Source organism: Solea senegalensis, linkage group LG3 (genome assembly GCF_019176455.1).
Source record: "Solea senegalensis isolate Sse05_10M linkage group LG3, IFAPA_SoseM_1, whole genome shotgun sequence".
In the NCBI taxonomy this organism is placed as follows: domain Eukaryota; kingdom Metazoa; phylum Chordata; class Actinopteri; order Pleuronectiformes; family Soleidae; genus Solea; species Solea senegalensis.
In genome coordinates, this window is record NC_058023.1 from 1,838,240 (window position 1) to 1,862,319 (window position 24,080).

General features: G+C 41.7%; 1 protein-coding gene across 1 annotated transcript in view; it reads right to left on the minus strand.

The window, feature by feature from the left end:
- Window positions 1–306: 306 nt before the first annotated feature.
- The window catches only part of LOC122766303 (FERM domain-containing protein 7), a 63,092-nt gene continuing 39,318 nt past the window's right edge, over window positions 307–24,080 (minus strand). Inside the window, exons 7-20 of the mRNA XM_044021058.1 lie at window positions 10,202–10,312; window positions 9,976–10,015; window positions 7,874–8,208; window positions 5,888–5,992; window positions 5,737–5,779; window positions 5,492–5,570; window positions 4,995–5,092; window positions 4,405–4,519; window positions 4,175–4,322; window positions 3,516–3,611; window positions 3,249–3,412; window positions 3,078–3,146; window positions 2,906–2,981; window positions 307–2,770 (exon numbers count right to left, since the gene is read on the minus strand). Coding sequence (XP_043876993.1) covers window positions 1,565–2,770; window positions 2,906–2,981; window positions 3,078–3,146; window positions 3,249–3,412; window positions 3,516–3,611; window positions 4,175–4,322; window positions 4,405–4,519; window positions 4,995–5,092; window positions 5,492–5,570; window positions 5,737–5,779; window positions 5,888–5,992; window positions 7,874–8,005 — 2,331 coding nt within the window. The 5' untranslated portion in view covers window positions 8,006–8,208; window positions 9,976–10,015; window positions 10,202–10,312 and the 3' untranslated portion in view covers window positions 307–1,564. The remainder of the gene's footprint in view (window positions 2,771–2,905; window positions 2,982–3,077; window positions 3,147–3,248; window positions 3,413–3,515; window positions 3,612–4,174; window positions 4,323–4,404; window positions 4,520–4,994; window positions 5,093–5,491; window positions 5,571–5,736; window positions 5,780–5,887; window positions 5,993–7,873; window positions 8,209–9,975; window positions 10,016–10,201; window positions 10,313–24,080) is intronic.

Sequence of the window (24,080 nt, forward strand, 5' to 3'; positions counted from 1 at the left end):
ATAATTGTTGAGGGGAGCTGTAATCAAAAGTACGACTGACACTTTGTACCAAAGACACTATAATTTATATATATATAAATATCATGAGGGATACAATAATGCTTGTTGAGGGGGGAAATGTTTGAAAGATTTTACAGCAATGTTGTTTTTTTTTCTTTTTTTGTAGTGGGACTTTGAGTTTTAATAATAAATATTTAAGTTTGATTGAGAAACTTCAAGTTTCATTTAGTTTTTGTTGTTCGTCATAATGCGCATTCTTTTGGTGGCTTTGTAGGTGATAAAAAAGTTTGTCCAGTTTGTCTTAAATTGAATTTATTCACAAATCCAGCGAATAAACACATTGTCCAACGAGATCACCCAAAACGTTTTCAGACCCCACGATATTTCCACACCGACGGAACACTCTAGATACCATATCAAAGTTTTAAAAGTGTTGTTTTCACAGTGGACACATTTGATTTGACAATGGAAAATACTTTATCAGGCCTTTTGCACCAAGTTCTCGTACCTGTAGAACCACCAGAGGAGAAATACTTCCACTCTGATCTACTTCTGGATGACCACGCTTTCAGAGCTACCAGATCTCCAAAGCTGTTTTCAGACCAGACCTTGAGAAAATGTCTAGAAACTTCTAGACACTGTCTGGTTTTAACAACAGCAGGCGAACGTCCAGAACATTCAGGTGAAGGGAAGAACCTGGTAGGACCATACGCAAGACGGCACAATCACGCACTGTAAATCAAGCCAATCCCGCACAGGAACAAACAACCATTCACTCTCCAACGTGCTAGCCACTGCTCCGCTGTGTTGTCCACCGGGAGGAGACATTCCGGAATATGTCCACCACAACTTATAGACCTTTCTCAAGCAAGGCAAGTTCCTTACATCTACATCTTTAAAGATACAATAACCTGAGAACCTTCATGGACACAATCGGAAACAAATTGTCTTCAATGACTGTAGGAATATGCGAGGACGACAGCCTTGACTTGGATTCTGCGGTGAAAAGACATCAGCTCAAGCAAGTCCTGTTCCTTCTATCTACAGTCTGGAAGGTACAATGACCTGAGAACCTTCTCTGGTATGTTCAACGATTGTAGGAATATGAGAGGACATGGGGCTCGACAGAGATCTGGACTCAAGCTCAAGCAAGTCCACTTGTCTCCCATCCCGATACTTCTGTCTTAGTCTGAAAGCAGCTTACAGGTGACACAGCCAAGGCTAGTACGGCTCATTTGAAGAGTCAACCTTGTTTGCTCAGCAGGGAATGCAGCACACCTTAGCTGGTGCTGACACTAGAAACGGTTCAATCCCCAAAAATGGCTTTTGATGAACCGGTACTAGTTTCCAAAAATGAGGCAACAAACATGACATTTCATCTGCTGCACAAATCAGCAACGAAACAAAACCAAACCAAACCATCGTACATTTAATCTCCAGCCTAGTGGTGGAGGTGATTTTTAAAACCATCCGTCCGGTTTTAACGTCTTACCTTTGTTTACACATACAAAGAAAGATAATCATTGTTTCTGCGTGTAAACAAAGGTTGGTTCTTTACCAACCTTTACAGAGTGACCTCCGTAATCTTCGCAGGACATTTTGCTTCTGCCTTTTCTTTTTTCTCATCATCACCCTTCGTGTACTTTTTTGTCCTTCCCTTTGCCGCGTTATCTTCATCCTCCTCCTCCTCTTCCGTGTCCTCCTCTTCCTCCTCATCCAGCTGGAGGCTCCCGGAGGAAAACCTCATCCTGGCTAGTCCACCAGAGCGTACCATCTTCCCCAGCGGGGGTGGCGGGCAGTAATATGGGTAGAAAACCTCTGGATCCGAGTCGCTGTAACTCCCTCTGGTGCCTCCAATCATGCATAGGGACGTGGGGCGTTCAGGCAGAGGGGAGGAGTTAAGTGGGAGATAGGTGGGTCTGGAGGGGCGTGTCAAGTGCGGGTAGTAACCGAGGGGACGGAACTCGGAGGCAGCGCTAAAGCCCGGGTTTGAACTTCTTGCGAGGTTGAATTTGACATCTGGTTGGCTGGCGACGCGGCGAGGTAACCCCGGGAGGAAATTGCAGTCGTCGCTGTAATGCCCCGCCTCTGTGTGACCAACGCTCATGAACCTTGCCCCATTGCTTCCTGGCTGGTAAACCCTGGCTAACCCGCCTGAACCGGAGGGGCGGAGGTTTCTCCTGATTGGCGAAACAGACGGAGAATCTTGGCTTAGTGGATAAAATTTTGGACGATATAAGTTATCGACCGTCACATAGTCCTGCCTCCTTGGCTGTGGGAAGCGCTCCAGTGAAGACACGGCAACGTAGTCCGTCATGTACGGATGGCGGTTGAGCGGCGAGGAACCGGCTAACGAGAAAGTCGGGAGGACGGGGTGATACTGGTACGCGGGAGTGTTCGGGTAAAGAAGAACCAACTGCTGTCCCGCGTCCGGATGTGGCTGAGGATTGGCCCGACGTCGCGATCGATTGCCGTAAACCCCGGCTAACCTCTGGGCTTGGCGCTGCATCCCGATGCGTCCACATCTCACGTCGTCCATCACGGATGTTGAAGCCGATCTCGCCTTCGGGGAGGGTGTCGACTGGTGCACGGACGGAGAGAGGGGAGTGACCCGGGCGAGAGGGCTGGGCCTCTGTGTGACCTCAACAGAGGATAGGCTGCGTTTAGCCCCTCCCCTCCGGAACTCAAAGTCGTCAAGACTTCGCTGATGTGGATCCAGCTCGTCCTGACTGTGCGTCGCCAACGGGAATGGATACGTGTGATCGTACATCTTTGGAGGTTTGACAAAAAGATGAGACTCGACTTATTTCCGCAAATTGATCGGCAGTTCAGCCAATTAATCAGCTGACGAGTTATTAAAATAGCTACGTCAAATGTATCTGTGTAGTGTGTGAACTTTTCTTACCTGTTTAGAGACGTCTGTGAGGAGATCAGGAGAAGAGCGAAACTGTCTGGGGTCAAACTCTGACGGACAATAAACTCTGGAGCAAAGAATTTACGACAGAGACAGATTATTTTTTCCAAAACAAATCAGAACAGATTATATCTTTGTGTTTTTTCCGTGCTTTTATTCTCACCTCTCACAATGTGAAGGCTTCTTCTCCCCCGATCCCATGCCCTCTAGCAGCTGCTTCTGCGTCCGCCCACTGTCACGAGTCAAAGTCAAAGTCAAAGTCGTGAACTTGTTGAATGATCCGTGAAGAATCAGTTTAACCCGAGTGGATGTTTTCATGCATTTTCTTTTTCACCTGTATCTGAAGCTGGAGCCTTTGCAGGTCAGCAGTGTTTTGTGAACCGCCTTGGGTTCCTCGGGCAGCCGGAAGAAGGCGTGGTACTCCACGCACGTCTTCCAGAACGACTTGCACACGTCACGACTGGCCATGGAAAACTCCAGTGTGTCCTTACACGACGGCTGTGAACACAACATTAAGACACACTGTATATGTGTGTATACAACAAATAACCTACAACGTGTGCGCTTCTCGGAAGTCCAAACTGCCTCTGAAGGTTCTCACCCCGACTTTGTCGTGCAGTTTGATGAGAAAATGTTTGCGTTTGAAGCTCAGTTTGCGGACTTTTGCCCAACTGAACGTGTTGATTTTGGTGTTTCCCTGAAAAACAGAGGTAAGAAGAAATGATTCAACGTGAAAAATAAGCTTCACTTTTGAAAATGTGCCAAGAAAAGCAAGAAAACAGGGTACCAGTGCAAACCAGTGCAAACCAGTGCAAACCACTGCTTTCAGTATTTGTTGTTATACTTAACCAGACCTGAGCGATCAACACTATCACTCTTATATAGAAACAGCACCTCCTATTGGCATGACAATGAAAACCTTTAGCTGCCACCTATATATAAAATTTGATGGTCAAGAGACGCAGGATTTTGAACCTTGACGCCAAATGTTCTGCCAAATGTTCTAGCAGATGTTCCGCGTTTTACAGAGCACATTTGAGCAGACCTTGGTTGCCTGTTGGTAAACTGTCCTTGTCGAGATCTAAAGTCGCAGAACACATGAAACACTTCAGCTATTTCCATTTATCAGCATCAAAAAGCAACTCAAAGGGGTTACCCATAGATTGAACTTGGTAGTCTTAAAAGAAAAACACCCCAAATACCCAGAAAAGCTCTGTTATCTGACCTCTACACCAGGAACCCAGGATGACAACCTCATACCTGAAAGACCAGAACTCCAGAGTGAGTGACCGCCAGGTTGATCCTCATCCCCTCGCCGTCGTGAGCTGGGTGTGGCCTGATCCCGTACATGTCCAGCTTCCTCGCCACCTCCAGCAGCTGGATGTCCGAGTCTGCCGGAGACACGCCCCTACAGAGACGGAGGACGGACATTTCCTGGACTCTGTTTGACTGAGAAAATGTTTGTTTTTTTCTGGAGGTAAAACACAAACCTGTGTTTCTTGTGTAACTTGATGATCTTGTGGTCTAAATATTCCTGGTTGGGGACGTACTGCTTCATCTCTAGATGGTGACAAACCAGCTCCTCGTCATAGTCGCCTAACTCTGCTGTAACAAACATAAACAAGGAGAATAAACTGACATTCCACAACAAGAGTTTGAAGGAAAAGTCAAAGACCAGTGGTTCCCAAACGTTTTCTTCATTGCTTGTGTCCAAGATAAAACCAGGCTCCTCAATAACTGCAATGCTTTATACGCTACAATAAGCAGCAGTTGCAGGTTTTTGTTCCCATGTTTCCAGTATATGAATAAAAACCTCTTTCAAATCCAAACAAAGGTAACTCCTGGGGTTTGTTTTGGTACTTTTATGTTTCTCAGGCTTCATATTACAGTTGCTCTGACCTCAAACGCAGTAATGGTCACAGGATGGTTACAAAGTTCTGCCAAATTCTGACGCCCCCTGAGGCGGGCTTGGGACCCCAGGTTGGGAACCATGGCTTTAGGTGAATACAATTCTGAATTAAAAGACACTTTTAGATGTTAGGATGTTCACATTTTGACTGCGCTGCATTTTCACACTTACACTGCAGTATGTGAGCGACCAGCAGGGCGGCGCTGTTGTCGTTACAGGTCAGACTGCCGTTGGACAAGTCCTGCTTTATCTGTAAGGCAAAGAGATATCTACACACACACACACACACAGGGTAATACAATAATCAATCAGTCAAACTTTATTCATAAAACACTTTCATACAAAAAACAGAGAAAAACAACGACTGTGCAGTAATGAGGAAGTGAAGAAGAGAAGGAATTGAGGAAAGGAAGTGAGGAAACGCTGACATGGAACTCACAAACTAAACTAAAATAATATGTGATCAGAACAGAAGGTAAAATAAAAATAAATATATAATTATTTTAATAGTTCAAGTGAAATAGAGAAGGAAATTAGTAACTTTTTAAATGACACGAGGCTGTAGATGTTTTTGCCTAAATGCATTCATCTTATATATATATTTATATTTATATTTATAGAATAAAAATGACACCAAGATTTAAAGATAAACAGAGATGAACTTTGACCTTGTGAGACCTCGCTTCAGTTGTCCTGGGTCAGGAGGAAAGAACTTGACGATAAACCTGAAGAAAAGATCGCTGGTGTCTGACGAAGAGAGAGAAGAATATGTGTATATATATATATATATATATATATATATATATATATATATATATATATATATATACATACATATATATATACATATATATTCTAGATATTTATGTAGCTATTTAAAGAAATTAAGAAGGAAAAATCTGAACTACTTTACATTTGATCTGTTTGTTCAGCGGCTTCAGCAGCTCCAACCACACCTGCAACATATCAACAGAATTTAAACGTGTTTATATACATATTTATGGATATATTCTATGTTTATATACTTCTATAGTGATATTTTGTGTGTGTTTTTGTTCTCTCACATAGTTTCCAGTGTTGTGTCTGAACTCCAGACCAAAATATTCTTTCTCCAGCAGCTTCAGGTGAAGACAAACTCTGTTGAAGAAGTTGCCGCCCAACACTTGATGCTGCGACGCAGAGAGAATTAAATTAAAAGTATTGTTGTTATTACTATTATTATTATTATTATCATTATTATTGCTGTTGTATTATTTCACATGTGTGTGAGTGTGAGTTATGACAAAATGAAAGAAACATTGTATCATCACAGTTTTCCACTTCCAGGATCTTCACTTCCTGGAATTCCTGTGGATTTCAAAATAAGAGCCACTGACTGTTTACGCCCTCTTATGTACTTGTAAATAAAGTTTTAATGTCGTTACACAAACTTCAGAATGACAGTTTGTATATTAAATATTAAGTTATGTATTAAGCTTCTTCAAAGGGATGCTAACACTAGCGTCAACTTGTTATTCATCTAAATTCTTTACATCAGGGTTTTTTTTACGCACACACACACACACACACACACACACGAGTCGTCATCAAGGATCCTATTTTCCTCCCTCCCTCCTCCTCTCTGATAATAACATGGTGCATGTGCTTTTTTTAGCATTAGCTGTCTGCTAGCCTGTGTTTAGCCCCCTGCTGGTGGTCACTGGACATCACTCATTAAGTCGTCATGAGGGAGGAGGAAGAGGAGGAAGAGGAGGAAGAGGAGCAGGAGGGCGAGCAGCTGTGTCTGAGGAGAAATGGAACGCTCTTGTTGTAACCTGTGATTAGAGGAGAAATAACGTCTGGAATAAAACAAATTTACTCTCTGAGATAAAACTGAGACGTTAAAGTAGTGGAGGACGGGACACTCCTGTCCTCAGAGCTGCAGCTGTGTCCCAAAATAAAACAACGTCTTTAAGTAGGAGAAGGAATACATGTGAATTTACAGATTTATTTATCGTTTTAACTGAATTGTTTTTGGACTGAATCACACACACACACACACACACACTATTTTTACCCTGATGCATTTACTCATTCATCTCTTTTCTTTGCTCCCTTTCCTCTTCTAAAGATGCTATTATTGTAATCATGGGTCTCTCACACACACACACACACACACACACACACACACACACACGCTGCAGGCAGTGTAACCATGTTAAAAACACAGGCCGTCGCTCGTCCTGACCCGGATATTAGAGCACATGACTGAGTGTTTCATGCTTTGTGACCAAGTCTCAAGTCTACGACATCTTAAGAACATGTTCACGTCTTTATCTCAATGTCAGACAGACGTTTCCAACAGGAAAGTGAAGTTTGTAAAGCACTCACTCTCCCACACCAAAGTCCACAGAGAAAATCAGTGATTTTAGCTCGCGGGGACACAGGAGCTGCTGGTCCACTGCTGCCTCGTGTGGTCACTTTGTGTCACTGAGGTCAATCTGAAGTAAGATTTTCAAAAGCCAAAGTGACAAAATAAGACGTTTGAACTTAGTGATGGAGGCAGCAGTGGATCAACAACTCCTGTGTGCTGTGATGTTAAAATCACTGATTTTCTCTATGGGCTTTGGTGTGGGAGAGTGAGTGGTTTTACAAACTTCAGTTTCCTGTTGGAACTATTCCTTTAAAGTGCTCTCTGCTCACAGAACAGACACAGTTAATGTCCGGGTTTTATTTGTCTCGTTTGCAGGAAAAACAGAAAACATAATTAAACAAGGCGTAAGACAGTAATTGTGTTCATTTTCCTTTAAATAATAATACAAACGTCCTCAAACTGGTACTAATATGAAAAATAAACATTATTTTTGTTCATAAAACAGCTTCTAACAGAGTTAACATGACACGTTTAAAACGATTCAATCAGTGAAATGTGAAAATTCAAACGTCACGATGTAAAAAAAAAAAAACCGTTAGTTTAAAATGAAGTTAAGTCTCTGCGCGTGAGCGAGAGGACGCGCGCGTGCAGCAGCATAATACATCAATAATAGACAAAAAGTGTTTGATGAACTCACCTCCACCTCGAACGTGCGCTCGCTCTCATCCAGGAAGATCACGCGCAGCCGGAGCTTCGTCTCCTTGGAGACGCGGGACCTGGAGGTGAAACTGGAGAGTCTGCGGGTCCGAGGCTCCCGGTCCTCCATCATCTCTGTCTCTGGAGGACGGAGGGAATAAGGAAGGAAGGAAGGAAGGACTGAAGGAGAGCAGCAGCCTAATCCTCCATCACGACCTTCGAAACTTCAGAGTCTTCATCTTCATCCTCCTCCTCCTCCGATGATCTGTGGCTGCCGCTGGAGCGCGCGCTCTCTCCACGCGTGCGTAATGGCACGATGACGTTTGTTTCCACGCGCTGAAACGTACATTTATCTATTTATATAAAACTTAAATACTTGAGTTACAGTTAGAGTTTTAAATGACACACACACGTGAACATTGAATACACTTGTCTGTATATTTTTCTTTCTTTACATGTTTGTTTTCTTTATTGTTACAAACACAGAGAGGACACGACACCGTGCGTGTGTGTGTGTGCGTGTGTGTGTGCGTGCTCATAATATAATGTAATATTTCACGGTGGCTGCTCGCTCTTAGAGAAGTGACCTGGTCCATAAGTAGGCCAGTAGTTCACTGTCGACACTGAAGCCTGCAGCACAGACAGCACTTTGTCTCTCACACACACACACACACACACACACACACCATGTTCTAATCCTAACCCTTAAACATGGTCTTAACCCCCAAAATCCCTTTTAAATGACAGGAAAAGACAACATGTCCTCACTCCGTATGGTTTAATACGCTGTTTGGTCCTCACAAAGCACTAATACAAGCACACATACACACACACAAACCTATAGTTCTCTTCCGAAACCCTTAAACCAGGTATTAACCTTAAAAAAAAGTCCTTTAAATTTAAGAGGAAAAGAGAAAAGGGTCCTAGCATCCTATATTTTTTTGGTCCTCACAAATACACACACATACAAAAACACACACACACAAACATAAACCTAGTTCTAATCTGAACCCTTAAACCAGGTCTTAACCCCCCAAAAATCCCTTTAAACGTGTGAAGAAAAGACAAATTGTCCACAAATACAAGAACACACCTTAAAAAAGGGTTTAACCTTAAAAAAAGTGTCCTTATGATCGTTATTATCATCATCATCAATATTATTACATTTATAAATGACATAATAAGCTTTAATTTATTACAGATTTTTTATTATTCTAAGTTCTACCTGAAGGTGATTCCCACACTTGACCACTAGAGGGAGGTAAAGACCTGAGGATCATTTAAAGTCTCTCGTTCTCTCTGAAAACAGGAGGAGTTTTGATACTGTAACATGAACCTGCCTCATCCATCTCTACTCACCATCTGCCACACACACACACGTGCACGCACGCACACACACACACACACACACACTGACAGTTCTCTCACACACACACACACACTGACAGTTCTCTCACACACACACAGATATAAATTTTCCACTGCACCACCGCGTCGTCCTGTGACTCGTCACGTTCACGTTTCACCTGCAGTTTAATGAGAAGACGAGTGAGACAGTAAACACTGTACTGTGTGTGTGTGTGTGTGTGTGTGTGTGTGTGTGTGTGTGCGTCTCCTCAGGTAACAGTGAATTTCTGAAGACACTTAAACCTCCAGTATGTAACATTTATGAAGCGTTTATGGACAGAAAACACGACTACACTAATGTGTGTGTGTGTGTGTGTGTTCAAATGTGTAATCACTTTAAATGAAACATTTATTCATTTGTCGCCCTAAAATAAGACATTTATGTATTTGTGGTAAGGGTCTTACTTTACGGCGTCATGTTTTGTACAGAAGCCTTAACTAATTCTTACACACTGGAGCTTTGATGTCAGTATATTTAACATTAAATTATGAAAGTATTCAGTAAATAAAAGACACCAGAAAATGTCCATGATTTAAATATTTAGTCCATATAAAAATAACTATTAAAAACTGGACTTGACCTCGTACTTAAAATAGTGAAAATAAGAAGAATTTATCATAAAAAATAAACACAATAAGGTAAAACAGACAGAACAGACAGATGTTGTTATAAATAAACACGGACACATCAGTGACCTTTGACCTGTGAGTTTGGACCGGAGCCTGATGTCGACATCTGTGGAAAAAAACACACACACACACACACACACACACACACACAGGTGCAAACCATTAACCACAGTATGGAAAATCAAATAGTGAGGCTTGGAATGTGTGTGTGTGTGTGTGTGAGAGGGAGCGACAGTGACAGTCACAAGAAGCCAAACTCTTCCTGTCCCATGATCCATTAAGCTCCACCCACCTGCTCCGCCCTGCGACACAAAAACACCTCGACCTCCGTCTGACCTCCGTCTGACCTCTGTCTGACCTCCGTCTGACCTCTGTCTGACCTCCACAGATGTTTCCTCCGTCTCTGTCAGAAAAGACAAGAACTGTTTTAATTTTAACGCGAAAAAAATACGCGTCGTGTCTCTTCCGCGATATTTAGACCCTCGGCCATTTCGTTTCGTAGATGATTGAGCAAATGACCGCGTAAAGAAAAGAAGAAGAAGAGAAGAAGAAGAGAAGAAGAGAAGAAGCAGTTTGTCCGGTCCGAGTTCCGACTCCATTACAAACTAGTTAAAAAGTTGTTTTTATGACTAATAACTCTTTTTGGCTGTGATTGCATCTCTTCTGCGACACTGATGGACGAGCGCTTGTTTCCAGACTCATTAAAGTCCAGAAGTGATTTTAAAAACATTTCTTGTGATTGTGTCACGTGTGTGTGTGTGTGTGTGTGTGTGTGTGTGTTTAATGGCAGATAACTGCTGATGTGTTGTGGGAAAACTGAGAGAGAGTTGATGACAGAGATCATATCTGCTGGGAAAAAAAGAACCAGCCTTTCTTTCTGTTCTGACTCCGTTTCTTTCTTTCCGTCGCTCTCACTTCACTTGTAATCGTTCTCTCCTCCTCCTCATCTTTCCATCCCTCCCTCCTTTCCTTCCCTCTCTCTTTTTTAATGATTCCCAGTTCTGTGTCTTGCTTCGTTCTTTATTTTCCATTTTTTCCACATTAAAACCTCACGTCATGGAGTCTTAGTTTACCATTATCTCTCTTTTCCACGTTCTTCCTCTCCTTGTCTCTCATCTTCATGTCCTCTTCGCTCACTTTGATCCCTGAGGATGAACCTCGACGGTTAATCACCTGCGTCACTTTCCTCCACTTACTTTCAAACATTTGAGTTTTACGCTCAGTCGCCGCCTCTTTGTCGCTAAAGTTTTATTTTATTGAAAAGACGTCGCGTGAGTCACAAAAAAAAGACGCAGATTTAGTTTGAAGACGATCGCACTAAAGCTCGAGGACAAGTTTGTTCGAATATGATTGGTGCAAAAAAAATAACGTACCAACTTTTGTTCATGTACGCGAAACGCGACATAAAAATCACCGACTGTGTTCCTTAGCCCCTCCCACTTCCAATGTTCCACGCTTTTTCACCGAACGTTTTTCATGCGGTAATTTTCACCAGGTCTGACGCAGTCACAAAAGTTCTTGAGTTTTTTGGGGCGCACTGAGGCGAGAAGAAGAATTCTGTCTTCCCCTAAATATCGTTGAAATGTAAAATGAGAACAAAACTGAAATCGTGGACGTACTTCGATTTGCGCGAGGCCTGGAAGTTGCGTTCCGATCTGTGATATTTTCCCCGTTGATCGTCCAAACATTCAGCTCGTGAGAACATACAGCGGGAAAAGTTTTGTGGAAAAGTTCACTGTAGCTAGCGCGTGTGGGTGAGTTCTCTGGACCTTTTCTGGACTTTGCGTCCAACGATGTTTTGGTCTTTTTCTTGTTTGTTCGAGGAATTGTTGAGTTGGTTCATCCATTCATTGGTTCGAACATACATTCAGGACCCGGTCAATGCTCCACCGTTACTTCTGGAAACTGATTCTTTGGCAATCGGCTAGTATGGTCTGACCAAAGAGACCCAAGAAAGACCAAGGTCAAGAACTACAAACTACAGTGACTGGACATTTTCCAGAGCTAAGACGTTCAAAGGTCGTCTCCTTTCTTTCATCTTCATTCCTTGATCGGTGTTTGTGAAGCTAAGCTAAGCCAAGCTAAGCTAAGATGCCTCCAAAGACTTAAAGCAGCAGAATTGCCAGTGAGGTGGAAACAAACCAGACACTTCCGAGAGTCTTTTCGGTAAAGTCCTTCCTTATTAGTCGATTCTTGAGGAGACTCTTTACCTAGTTAGTAAGTTAGTTAAATAGTTAGTCGTGGTGTTTGAGAAACAGACTTTACCCGATTTGCACTGCCCCCTAGTGGACCACAATCGTTATTACTAAGTGTGAAGAACATTTCAAAGAAAGGCCGTGTGATTTAAGATCTCACGTCCGTCTTAAAGACTGTAGTCGTCTCTCGTCTCTTCCACCAGCTCCACTTTCCTTCTCTCACCTCCACACTCCTACCCGTCCTTTTGTCTCCTGCCTTCCCCATGTCCTCTTCTGTCCAAAGCACCAGTAGCAGTCATTAACCGATCTGGGTTCGGATCATGGTTTACAGTGATCTGCATTATTTGATTTGGCACAGGTTTTACACCATAAGGTCCATTTATCCTGGTTTTGGGACCAGGAGACCACTGGGTCCCGCCCCCCAGTGGCTGGATTTGTCCTCTACTCTGTGAAAGTAGTAAATATTGATATTGATTGATTGTTCATTAAGTTTCATCTGCTGCTTCAGAAAGTAAAGCCGCGTCCACGTCGCTCCTCTGACCTGGTTTCGTGCTCTCACACGTGTTCGCGGGCGAGGAATCGTCCTTGAGGAAGCGGGAAACAAAGGCGGAGGAGGAGAGGATGAAAGGAAGGAGGGAGGGAGGTGAAGAGAAAAGGAAAAGAGGGAACATTAATGAAGGCACTTGATCTCACTCCCTCACTCACTCACTCACTCACACAAAGTCCTCTTTTATCTTGTGCAACAGGCGGCGTCAGGAAATGAGACGAGTGTTTTTTGTCTGCGAGGCCAAAGCAGAAAAAGGGATTTGTCTCCAAATGCAGCTGTAGCAACAGGCGTCCTCTGTGTGTGTGTGTGTGTGCGTGTGTGTGTGTGTGTGTGCGCGCGGGGGTAAATGAGATATTGAAACCTCGCGTTTGTCCTCCACTGATGAAGAGCTGAAAATAGGATTTGTCTGTGAAACAGAGGAGGACGACGTTAAGCCAGTTAAGACGAGCGAAGGTCTGGTTTCACAGCGACGACGAGTCGACACCAGAGAGAAATAATCAGGTGTTTGAAAGTGACAACAACGTCGGGATGAGTCCACGCGATACTCAGTATCGATATCAGTCCGATAAAAGAATCACTGCATCAGATATTACAATAACAACGACTCCTGAACAACTTAACTCAACCCTTAAATAACACACCACTCCTTATATGAACGTCCTGCGAGTGTTATAGTCCTTTGTGAACACATTCAAGGTGGATTTAGTTTAGTTTTGTGACATTAAAAAAACAAGTAAATAAATCAATACATTAAAATATAGTTGATATTAATTCATGAACCTAAAACCCAAAAGATCAAATATACTGCATTTTTTCTGATAGAATTCGCTAAAAAAGACCTAAACTGTCGACGTTAAATTTGATTTTAAAGGCAGCAGCGGAAAAGAAATGTGACATTAATTTTTTAAAAGTCATTCATTCATTTGTTTCAGGAGCAGAAAACAGGATTTGGCTTTGAGTCGTCGCAGATCCGTCGTAAGCTAGTTAGCAGTTTAAAGCAGCCAATTTCACACCGAGGTTAAGGAAGCACATTCACGACACAACACAAGGATAATAACAATTCTTTAAAAAAGGACGGAAACTCCTTAATTATGGCGGCATGACACTTGATTTAATTCACATTTCGCTGCCGAGATTATCCTCGTTTGCTGGTGGCCAAGAAAAGACGGCGCGGACTAATCTGGAGGACGAGTCGTAAGCACGTTAGAGGAATCAAACGGACGATTTCACACTGAGAAAATGAGGCTAATTCTGTAAAGACGTTTGGTTCGGATGAGAAGAAGAAGAAGAGAGTGATTTCACGCAAACTAATGTGAAGCGTTTATCACTTTAACACGTTAACACGGCAAAGAAATCGACAAAACAAGCCAAAACATCGGCATCACCTGTTAGCGGGTGGTTGAACACATATGTTGACAGTTAGCACAAACAATTAAAAAGAAAAACAGTTTGTACACAGCATGGCATCAGTTTCCAATCAATCAATCGATCAATTAATCAATGTTTGAATCCAATTTAGAGTGTGAATGTATGAACACACTTAATTTATTAATATTTGATGTCCTTTTGTACCTTTGTCTTATGTGACGCGTCAGCTAACGTTAGTTGCGGACCAGAAAAACAAACCTGCGCCAATGAGTTAGCTCGCTACAGTACCCATATCTTTCCAGGATGGAACACAAGCTAAAGTAAAGTAAGAAACAACTTCTTTTTTAACTAGTTTTAAATGAAGAGTTGAGTTTATTAACTCTGTCTCATACGACGTGTCACCTAACATTAATGAGAAAATATTGTACTGTGCTAATGAGTTAGCTAACTACATTTATCTTTACAAACACAAGCTAATGTTGATGCTAGTTGATGTGAGTTCAGAGACACCGGAGCAGGTAAGAAACTACTTATTCACTAATATATATAATATTATATATTATATATAATTATATGACGTGTCAGCTAATGTTAGTAATTAGTAAATATATGAAACCAAACCTGCTAGCTGGTATTGTGCTAACGAGTTAGCTAGCTACCTGTAACTGCCCAAATGCAAACCCTGTGGAGGACAAATTAAAGCTAATGTTAGCTGACATTATTTATAGCAAATGATGGTTTTCAATGTGTCTGATGAAGTTTAATGGCTTCAGTGTTTGTTTGGTTATTTCATCGTTTTAAGTAAAGTCGCAGGGACTTTGCTTGAAGCTAGGTTAGCCGCAAAAGGCAACAGAAAGCTAGCTATTAGAAGACAGATTGCAATAATCCCAATCTCATACTAAAGCCTCATTTATTTAACATAACAATTAAATACATAATATATACTTTGCGTGTTTAAAAGATAAAATACTTTTGGTGGACGTGATGTGCAATTTCACACACTGTGTTTTTTGTTCTTGACTCATGAGGGACAGTGAGAATATGATGAATTTGCTATTATCACTTCCTGTTTGCAGTGCATCGCCGTGTTTAATCACAGCAAACACTGGAATCATTTGAAATGGATGAAAAACTGAAAAATGTGAAGATTCTGTAAACACATACATTTATTTTCCGAGATTTTGGAGCTTAATTTGAATCCCCTTTATTTAGTAGCTGCAGGTTTTTCTCTGTCTCTCTGACACTGACACACACACACACACACACACACGCACACACACACGCACGCACACACACACACACTTAAACTTCAAACCGGGATTTCTTCAAACCGTATAAATTTGAGGTCAAGTCAAATCATTTTAAAGACATGTAATTTAAGTCCGAGTATTACTGTGTTTTAATCACTGTGTGTGTGTGTGTGTGTGTGGTAAAGGATTGGAGTAGATCTCATTATTACAGTGGAAGGTTTTAATCATAGTTTTCTAGATGGTGTTTTCCACTTGGTTAACTCTCTGTCTCTCTCTCATCTTACAAATTAGACATCGGCTAAAAAACATCACCACTCATCTTTTTTTCTCTCCTCTGTGTTCGGCTGTTACACGTTTTATTTTTTCCACTTTGTCAGTCAAACATTTCGCTTTCCTTTTTTTTATTTAATGGCTGAAAATGGTCTGTTTTCAGATTTTTTTTTGCCAGTTATCTTTTGTTGGTCTTGTCTTCTTATTTGTCATTTTTCCTCCCTTTTTTTTAGTCTTTCTTTTATTTCATTTACATCTTTTATTATAGAAAATCCTTATTCTTTTTCCCTTTTTTATATATGAATATATATATTATACATTTTTTTAATATTATTCTTCTCCAGTGAAGGAATTCCCTCCGTCTGCATCCGTGTCTAACCGTTCACACGCTCACACTTTCCAGGACTTTGATGGTGAGTGTGTGATGAGGGTGAGGAGGTGGAATCATGTGTTCACTGGCAGCTCTTTAGAGAGACAACATTCCTTTGTTTTTTTAAATTTATTATTCTTTTAGGGAAAATACCAGCCTCAAATAACGTGTTTGAGATTCTTCGTCTGTCACATGACGAGTTTGTAAAGCGAGTCTGTAAAGCACTCACTCTCCCACACCAAAGCCCATAGAGAAAATGAGTGATTTTAACGTCACAGCACACAGGAGCTGTTGATCCACTGCTGCCTCCATCACTAAGTTCAAATGAGTTATTTTATAAAATTCGGCATTTGAAATCCTTTGTTCAGATTTACATCAGTGACACAAAGTGACCACACGAGGCAGCAGTAGACCAGCAGCTCCTGTGTCCCCGCGAGCTAAAATCACTGATTTTCTCTATGGGGTTTGGTGTGGGAGAGTTAAGGGCTAAAATCTGGTCGATTTTTTTTTGTCAGTATCTAAAACAAAGACATAAAAAAAACATAAACTGTTAAAACAATAAAGTCATTTTTCCTTCAGTCATGTGACTCAGTTTGATTAAAGTCAAAAGCATCGAGAGAAACTTTTGGACGTTTCGCTTCGTTCAGCATTGTGTCACTTTCAGCTCTGTGTGTGTGTGTGTGTAATTATTAAAGATGCAAAGTGTGTGTGTGTGTTTGCCTTTTACCCGACATCTTAATGACATCGCTGCTGAATCAGCAAAACTCAGACGGAGTGAGAGGAGGAGGAGGAGGAGGAGGAGGAAGAGATGGACAGTGGACGTAAAAGACGGGAAAATGAATGTTAGGACATGAAGAGATGAAGGGATGAAAACACGCAGACAAAAACAAACTAAATGACAAGAAATCTGATTTTTTAAAGATTCAGGTCGAATAAGTTTCTGGTTTTTTTTTTGCTGCAAAGTTTTTTTCCTCCGTCCTGTGAGAACACACACTCCTGCAGTGACTGTGTGTGTGTGTGTGTGTGCCAGCCCAATGCCAGCCTGCGTGTGTGTGTGTGTGTGTGTGTGTGTGTAAACAATAGAGTTGATTAGGCGTTGCGTGGCAGTGACAGCGCTGAGGGGAGATGATTAATGATTCTCTGTTTAATGTGATTAGTCCATTAATACCTCCTGTGATGGCTCAGACCGGCTAACACTGGGGAAAGGTCAGCACACACACAAACACATGTACATACACACACACACGTGCAAACACACACACACACACACACACACACACACACACACTGCTGTAATGGATCATTAAGGAGGTCAAAGAAAAGAGTGCTGCTGTAGTTTCCTGTTTGAGAGTCAATAGTATTTTGAGTTTAATGCGATTTTTCCATTAAAGCTGCAAAACACACGCCACACACACACACCTGAGTGACGAGTGGTTTTATCCGTTTTCTCAGTTTTTGTTGCTGCTGCTGTTTCTGATCTGAAGATGCAACACCATTAACGACCACTAGAGGCAAACAAGTTATTTAGCCTAACATAAATCCATATAACGGATTTTTTTTAACGTTGTTTCTTTTGTCACCAAATCCTAAAGAAAAGGCTACGATCCTCTCCAGAGAAGCTAATCTGTTGCTGGAAAGAGTTCCTGACACATTCGCCGTTTCCCCCCGTTTTGTATGACACAGTTAATATACTGTATAATATAATATAAAATATGAAGTATCTTAATAAATACGATCTATGACAACAATAGCAACAAGATCAGGAAAAGCTATAAATAAATGTACTTGAGTAAGAGCAGAATGTACAGCTGTGCCGGGGGCTAACATAGCAGCAGTTAACCGGCAGATAACAAATTGCTAATGTACGTGCTAACAATTTATATAAATAATTATTAAAAATGTTTACGTTACAAATGATCTGAAAGTGTTTTCTTAATTCAAAAGGATGCAGTAGTATATTTTAGACCAAGCAAAACGCCACCTGTACCCCAGTTTTATCTAAGCTAAGCTAATTAGCTGCTAGCCATAGCTTGATATTTCACAGATATATTCGAGTGAGGCATCAATCTACTCGTCTCACTCTCATCTATTTAAGAAAATACCACATTTTGATTTTGTTTCTTTTGGTTTGGTGACTTTTTGTTTAGCGTAGCTTTGTTACTGTGCACATTTTAGACTCGTCGGAGCATTTGGGCTCAATTTAAATGGTTCACATTCTTTCTGTTAATGCTCAGGTGAAATTCCATGTGTGTGTGTGTGTGAGAGAGAGAGACAGAGAGAGAGAGACAGAGAATACCCCTGTAGAATCCTCTGTCTGTGGCTGGTTTCAGGAGGAAACATGGCGTCTGTGCCAGTTTCTCTCCATGGAGAACAGTGTTTACTTCTGAAGACAAACGGGCAGAACAAAAGCACTCGTCTGATCTGATCTGTTACACTCACACACACTGAGTGTGTGTGAGTGTGTGTGTGTGTGTGTGTTTGTTAGTTTGAGTGTCCAGTTTCTTGTGTTTTTACAGTCAATGTTATTTCATTTTTATTGTCATTTTAAATCGACAGTGAATCTTATCAATCGCTAACATTGTATCGGTACTTGTGTGCGTGTGTGTGTGCGCGCGCACATGTGTGTGTTAATCTAACAGTATTGTTAATATGTTGCTCTCATACTCTATTAGCCACTGTTGACAGCTGATGATTGATCTTCTCATCATTTCTCCCTCCAACACCCTGCGGAGACTGTGTGTGTGTGTGTGTGTGTGTGTGTAATCATGGTATATTTGTGTGTTTAAACTTGACGTTCAGTCAGGTTGCGTTTCCCAGCTTCTGCCGTAGATACAGTGAACTTTTATATGATTTATTTAAAAACACTTATTTTCAGCATTTTTCTCTCTGTGATCAGAGTTTTGCAGTAATTTAATTCAATAAATTTTGTATCTTGTTGATTTCTTCACTAATTTACTCCAAACTCCAACCAAACCTCATTCAAAAATCCCACAATTTAGTAAAGAATCACTTCACTTTGTGAACAGGGCTGAGTTTTTATATCACGTTTTTATAATAATATATCAGGATATAAATCAAAAAAGGGCCCAACAGCACCCCCTAAAGTCCGCCCTTGGAAATAGTTTCCCTGAGAAGTAGAAGCAAAAAAATAAAGAAAATCAAAATCAAAGTCATTTTGTGGTCATTTTACATTTTTTTTTTTCAATTCAGACGCAAATTCAACAGGAAGTCAGCCATTTTGAATTTAAAGTCGGACATTTTTGTGGTCATTTTGGGCAGTTTTACGTCTTTTTTTCATGTTGACAGTGAGGCAAAATTCAACAGGAAGTCAGCCATTTTTGAATGTAAAGGTTTTTTTTTGCATTTTACGCATATTTGTATTATGTTTATGTGTGTGTGTCTTAGTTTCTGTGAACTTGTTAAAGGATGAATGAAGGTGACTTTGAATCTGTGGATTCGTTCACTCATTCATTGATTCATTGATTCATCAGCAGGAGCAGAGTCTCTTCTCTTTGGCAGACTTAACTTTGTGATTGCAGCGATCTCACACACACACACACACACACACACAGGCATGTTTTAACCTTTAAATCTCACCTGCCGCAGCTTTAACCTCGCGGCACGCGCCTGTTTTATGGACTTCGCCTTCGCTCGGGTCTCAGCGAGGTCTCGGGGAAAAACCTTGGCAGCTAAAACACAGACGATAATTCAAGCAACTTCACAACTTCCAACGACGCCGTTAGGACTCAATTACTCCACACCTTTGAGTTCGAGTCCCAGTGGCGCGAGGAAGAGGAGGAGGAGGAGGAGGAGGAGGAGAGCGCTCCAACTTCTCCTTCTTCTCGTCCATGTTTTCTTCGTAACTCTTCAAAGCGAACTCTGCTTTCAAGTTGGCGAAACAAAGTTTCCTGGCTAACGAAGAAGAAGTCGTTATCTATATGAGCGGGAAAAGTTAAAGCTATACGTTGAGAACGCATATCTGAGGAGATCGCAATTTCAAAGAGTCACTGGCACATATCCAATCACACAGCAGTCACTCTCCCCCCTCCTCGTCTCTTTTTCACTTTATCTCCACCTCTCACACACACACACACACTTCCTCTCCCTCCTCCTCCTCCTCTCCCTCCTCCTCCTTCTTCTTTTCTCTGAATCTCATCCATGTCTCCTTCAAATCTCTCTCTCTTTATCTCCGTTAAAGAGTGTTGATCCTGTCCTCGCTCGAGAAACTGCAACGTCAAGCTCCACAACACACACACACACACACGCACACGCACACACATGCATTTTAATTAATACATAGATTTAAATTGCGATGCGTGTGTGCTGAAGTGATATACACCCCTGCTAGTTAAAAGTCTTTTTTATTGCTTAATCAATGTTGAAATTAATATGATTTAACTCCCAACCCCTCGTTACGCCCACACACACACACACACACACACACACACACACACACACGCACACACACAACACACACACACACTTACAGGGGCCAAGTCATTAGTTGTAGGTTAATTAGTGTTATAATTAATAACCCAGCAGAAACACACTGTGTGTGTGTGTGTGTGTGTGTGTGTGTGCACGTGTGTGTAAATATATGTTAATTTGATTTTTCCCCAGATATGATGGATTATAGCAGCTTACGATAACGACAGAGAAACTTCTCTTCAAAGCTCCGCGTTCGTTTGCGTAATTTCGTTTGGCACTCGGATCAATAAATTTTTTTTTTTGTTTTTTTTTTGCGAGTCTCAAAAAATAAAAACCTGAGCCAGCTCGTCCCAACGGTTTCATTCTTCCGTTGCCATTTTCTCCGTCCCTGTTGATTTCTCATTTGATGAATTTGATTTATTTTGATTTAAGGAAATGAAAAGCGCAGGATCACCTGTGCGGGGGGCGGGGCTCTAGCGTAGGTTTGGATTTTCTGATTGAAGGTGTTTTTGTTTCATGTTTACTTCTAAAGCCGCTCACGCTCGACTCTCAGCCACATGTTCTCAGATGTTTTCTTCAATAACTCCATTTAATCATTGTGAATGCTGCCCCCTAGTGGTTAAAGCCGTGGAGTGCATTTCTTTACACACGTATCATTTTTCATCTTTTTTTTTTCTTTCTACCCAGTTATGGAAAATGAACTGCGCCTAAAACACGTTTTATTGTAAATATCTTTTTTTAACTCAAGGAGACTTTTTATCGCGTAAATGAGCGACAGTTCGCTCGGTGACTTACTTACGCGCTCCGACATGTGCAGCGACGCCCCACGGAGGGATGTCACATGTTTTTTTTAAACTTATTTTTCTGTGTCCACCCTTCCTTCCTTCCCTTGCCTCCTCTGTCCTTTGCCTTAAGAAGGGGACTATTGATTTTAGACACCTTATTAAAATTGCGTCAAAGAGACGCTCGTCGTCTTTTCTCTCACACACACGGACACACACACACACACACACACACACACACAGAGCGGCGCGGTGTGACAGTCACGCTGACAATAGGTGGCTGTCACAGTGATTGATGACACTGATTATACGTTAATAATGAAATAAACATTAAAAAACACATTCAGTAAAGCTCTTCATTAACGACTCTATCTACCCAACTATCCATCTACAGACACGTTCACATAAATCCACTCCAAAATAAAATTATAATCCATTTTAATTGCTAATTCCTTTGTCTTAATTATTCACTCTGACTCTGTGGTTGTTTGTCACTTCGTCCTTAACTCTCAGAGGCGACTGACGCGTCTTTAAACGGACATATGTTTGCGATCTGGAGGTAAAGTCGTCCACCATCTGTTTGCTTTTTTAGTCTCAATCTTGTCGTCGTTGTAGATGAGGGTCAAACGTGTGTGTGTGTGTGTGTGTGTGTGTGAGTCTCTCACACTTTCAGAATTCGTTGCAAAGCTCTCGGCAAAAACAAAATGGCTGTCAGTGGTGACACGAGAAAAACAAAACACCTTTTAGCCACTTTTCACGTCTTTGTCTCACTGTGAGACAGACTTTTCCAAAACCACTCACTCTCCCACACCAAAGCCCATAGAGAAAATCAGCGATTTTAGCTCACGGTGACATGAGCTGCCGGTCTACTGCTGCCTCGTGTGGTCACTTTGTGTCACTGAGGTCAATCTGAATGTAGATTTTCAAATGCCGAATTTTAAAAAATAAGACATTTGAACTTAGTGATGGAGGCAGCAGTGGATCAACAACTCCTGTGTGCTGTGATGTTAAAATCACTGATTTTCTCTATGGGGTTTGGTGCAGAAGACAAATCTTGTTTTTGCCTCAGTCTGACAGAGACAAAAGGCATTTTAACATAATTAAAACAGATTTTAGAGGAGGCTTAAGTCTACTATATATCTACAGCACATGTTTCACGTCTTTATCTCATCGTTAAACAGATTTTTCTAACAGGAAACTGAAGTTTGTAAAACACTCACTCTCCCACACCAAAGCCCATAGAGAAAATCAGTGATTTTAACATCACAGCACACAGGAGTTGTTGATCCACTGCTGCCTCCATCACTAAGTTCAAATGTCTTATTTTTTAAAATTCGGCATTTGAAATAATCCGTTCAGATTGACCTCAGTGACACAAAGTGACCACACGAGGCAGCAGTAGACCGGCAGCTCATGTCACCGTGAGCTAAAATCGCTGATTTTCTCTATGGGCTTTGGTGTGGGAGAGTGAGTGGTTTTGGAAAAGTCTGTCTCACAGTGAGACAAAGACGTGAACATGTGACGTAGATATCGTAGATTTTAAACTGTCTCTGCTGTTTTCCCTGAGAGTTGAGCCTCTGTGTGTTCAGCAGTTTGACTTTACAAAAGTTACGAGAGGCGTTTTCAACCGAGCGTTTGCTCCGGATACAAAGAAAAAGTCCTCGCGTTACTTTGAACGTACACATAAATACGTGACCCTGACTTTCATATCAGCAGTTTGAAAACAGAGCGAAAAAGTTTGGAGAGAGAGAGAGAGAGAGAGAGAGATAAGAGAAAAAGTATTTTGGTAAAAACAGAAAGCAGGACACAACGGTAACCGACGGCAACCATCATCAATCAGAGTTTGAAGACATCGCTGCTGGCAAAGGCGACAGGAACAGTGAGAGAGCGAGAGAGAGACGTCAGGATGAGGGGATGTAAATGCTAAAAGAGAACGAGTTAAATATAAAAAAGGAGAGGAGGGGGAGGGGTTAACCTTTCTCTGTGAAGATGGCACGAGGAGAGGGAGAAGATGAGTGAGAGACATTAGAAAAGAATGAGAGAAACAGAGAGAGAGAGCGAGTGTGTGTGTGGCGTTTTTGGCCTCTTTAGCTGTTTTAAAAGAGGAATTAGGACAATGACTCGTCACCTTGAGACCTGCTATCTCTCCCTCTCTCTCCCTCTCCCTCTCTCTCCCTCCCTCTCTCTCCCTCTCTCTCCCTCAGTGTCCACTCTCTAAAAAAAAAAGTAGCACAACAAAAATGTGCGTGAGCGTTTGAACTTGAAAGATTTTGTCAAATTTCAACCCTGAAAAAAAAGAGCCGATCACATGACCTTAGCGTGTCGATGTCAGAGTGACGAAGGGGCGGAGCTTTCACAGACAGGAAGTGTTAGCGACGGACGGCGCGGTCGAGAATCGGGAAGAGAACGCTAACGTCTGGGTCAAAACAGACTAGCCGTCGTGCCGTAACCGTAGCAACACCCACGTGTTTTTAGAACGTTTTTTTGTCTCCTTGTCGTTGCGTTGCGATTTTTCGCAGATAAGTTGCGTCCCTTTTTTACATGGTTCCGAGCATCTTTGCGCTCTCTTGTCCCGACGAACATGCTAGCGATTCAACAACGTAGCACTAGCTTGCGGCATGGACTCCACAAGCTAGCAGGCTATCGCTAATTTAGGTTCATGTTTGATTCTGAAGAGAAAAAGTCACGTCACTGTTAGCCTAGCTTAGCTCGAAAACTGGAACTCGTCTCCTTGGCTAAAGTTCTTTGTGTGCTGCTGTAGCATCTGAAGGAGGCGGAGCCTGGATTATAGCAACAGCCTCTGTTACACCGGAAACTAAATGCAACCTTTAACATGAATTTATTTGATAAGAATTATTACGAATACAATATAACGTTTTTTATCCTAATTCCGCAAAACTGACGTCATTTCTTTTTGACAGGACGTAGCCGTACTTCGTATATGTGTATCTGTTATGCATT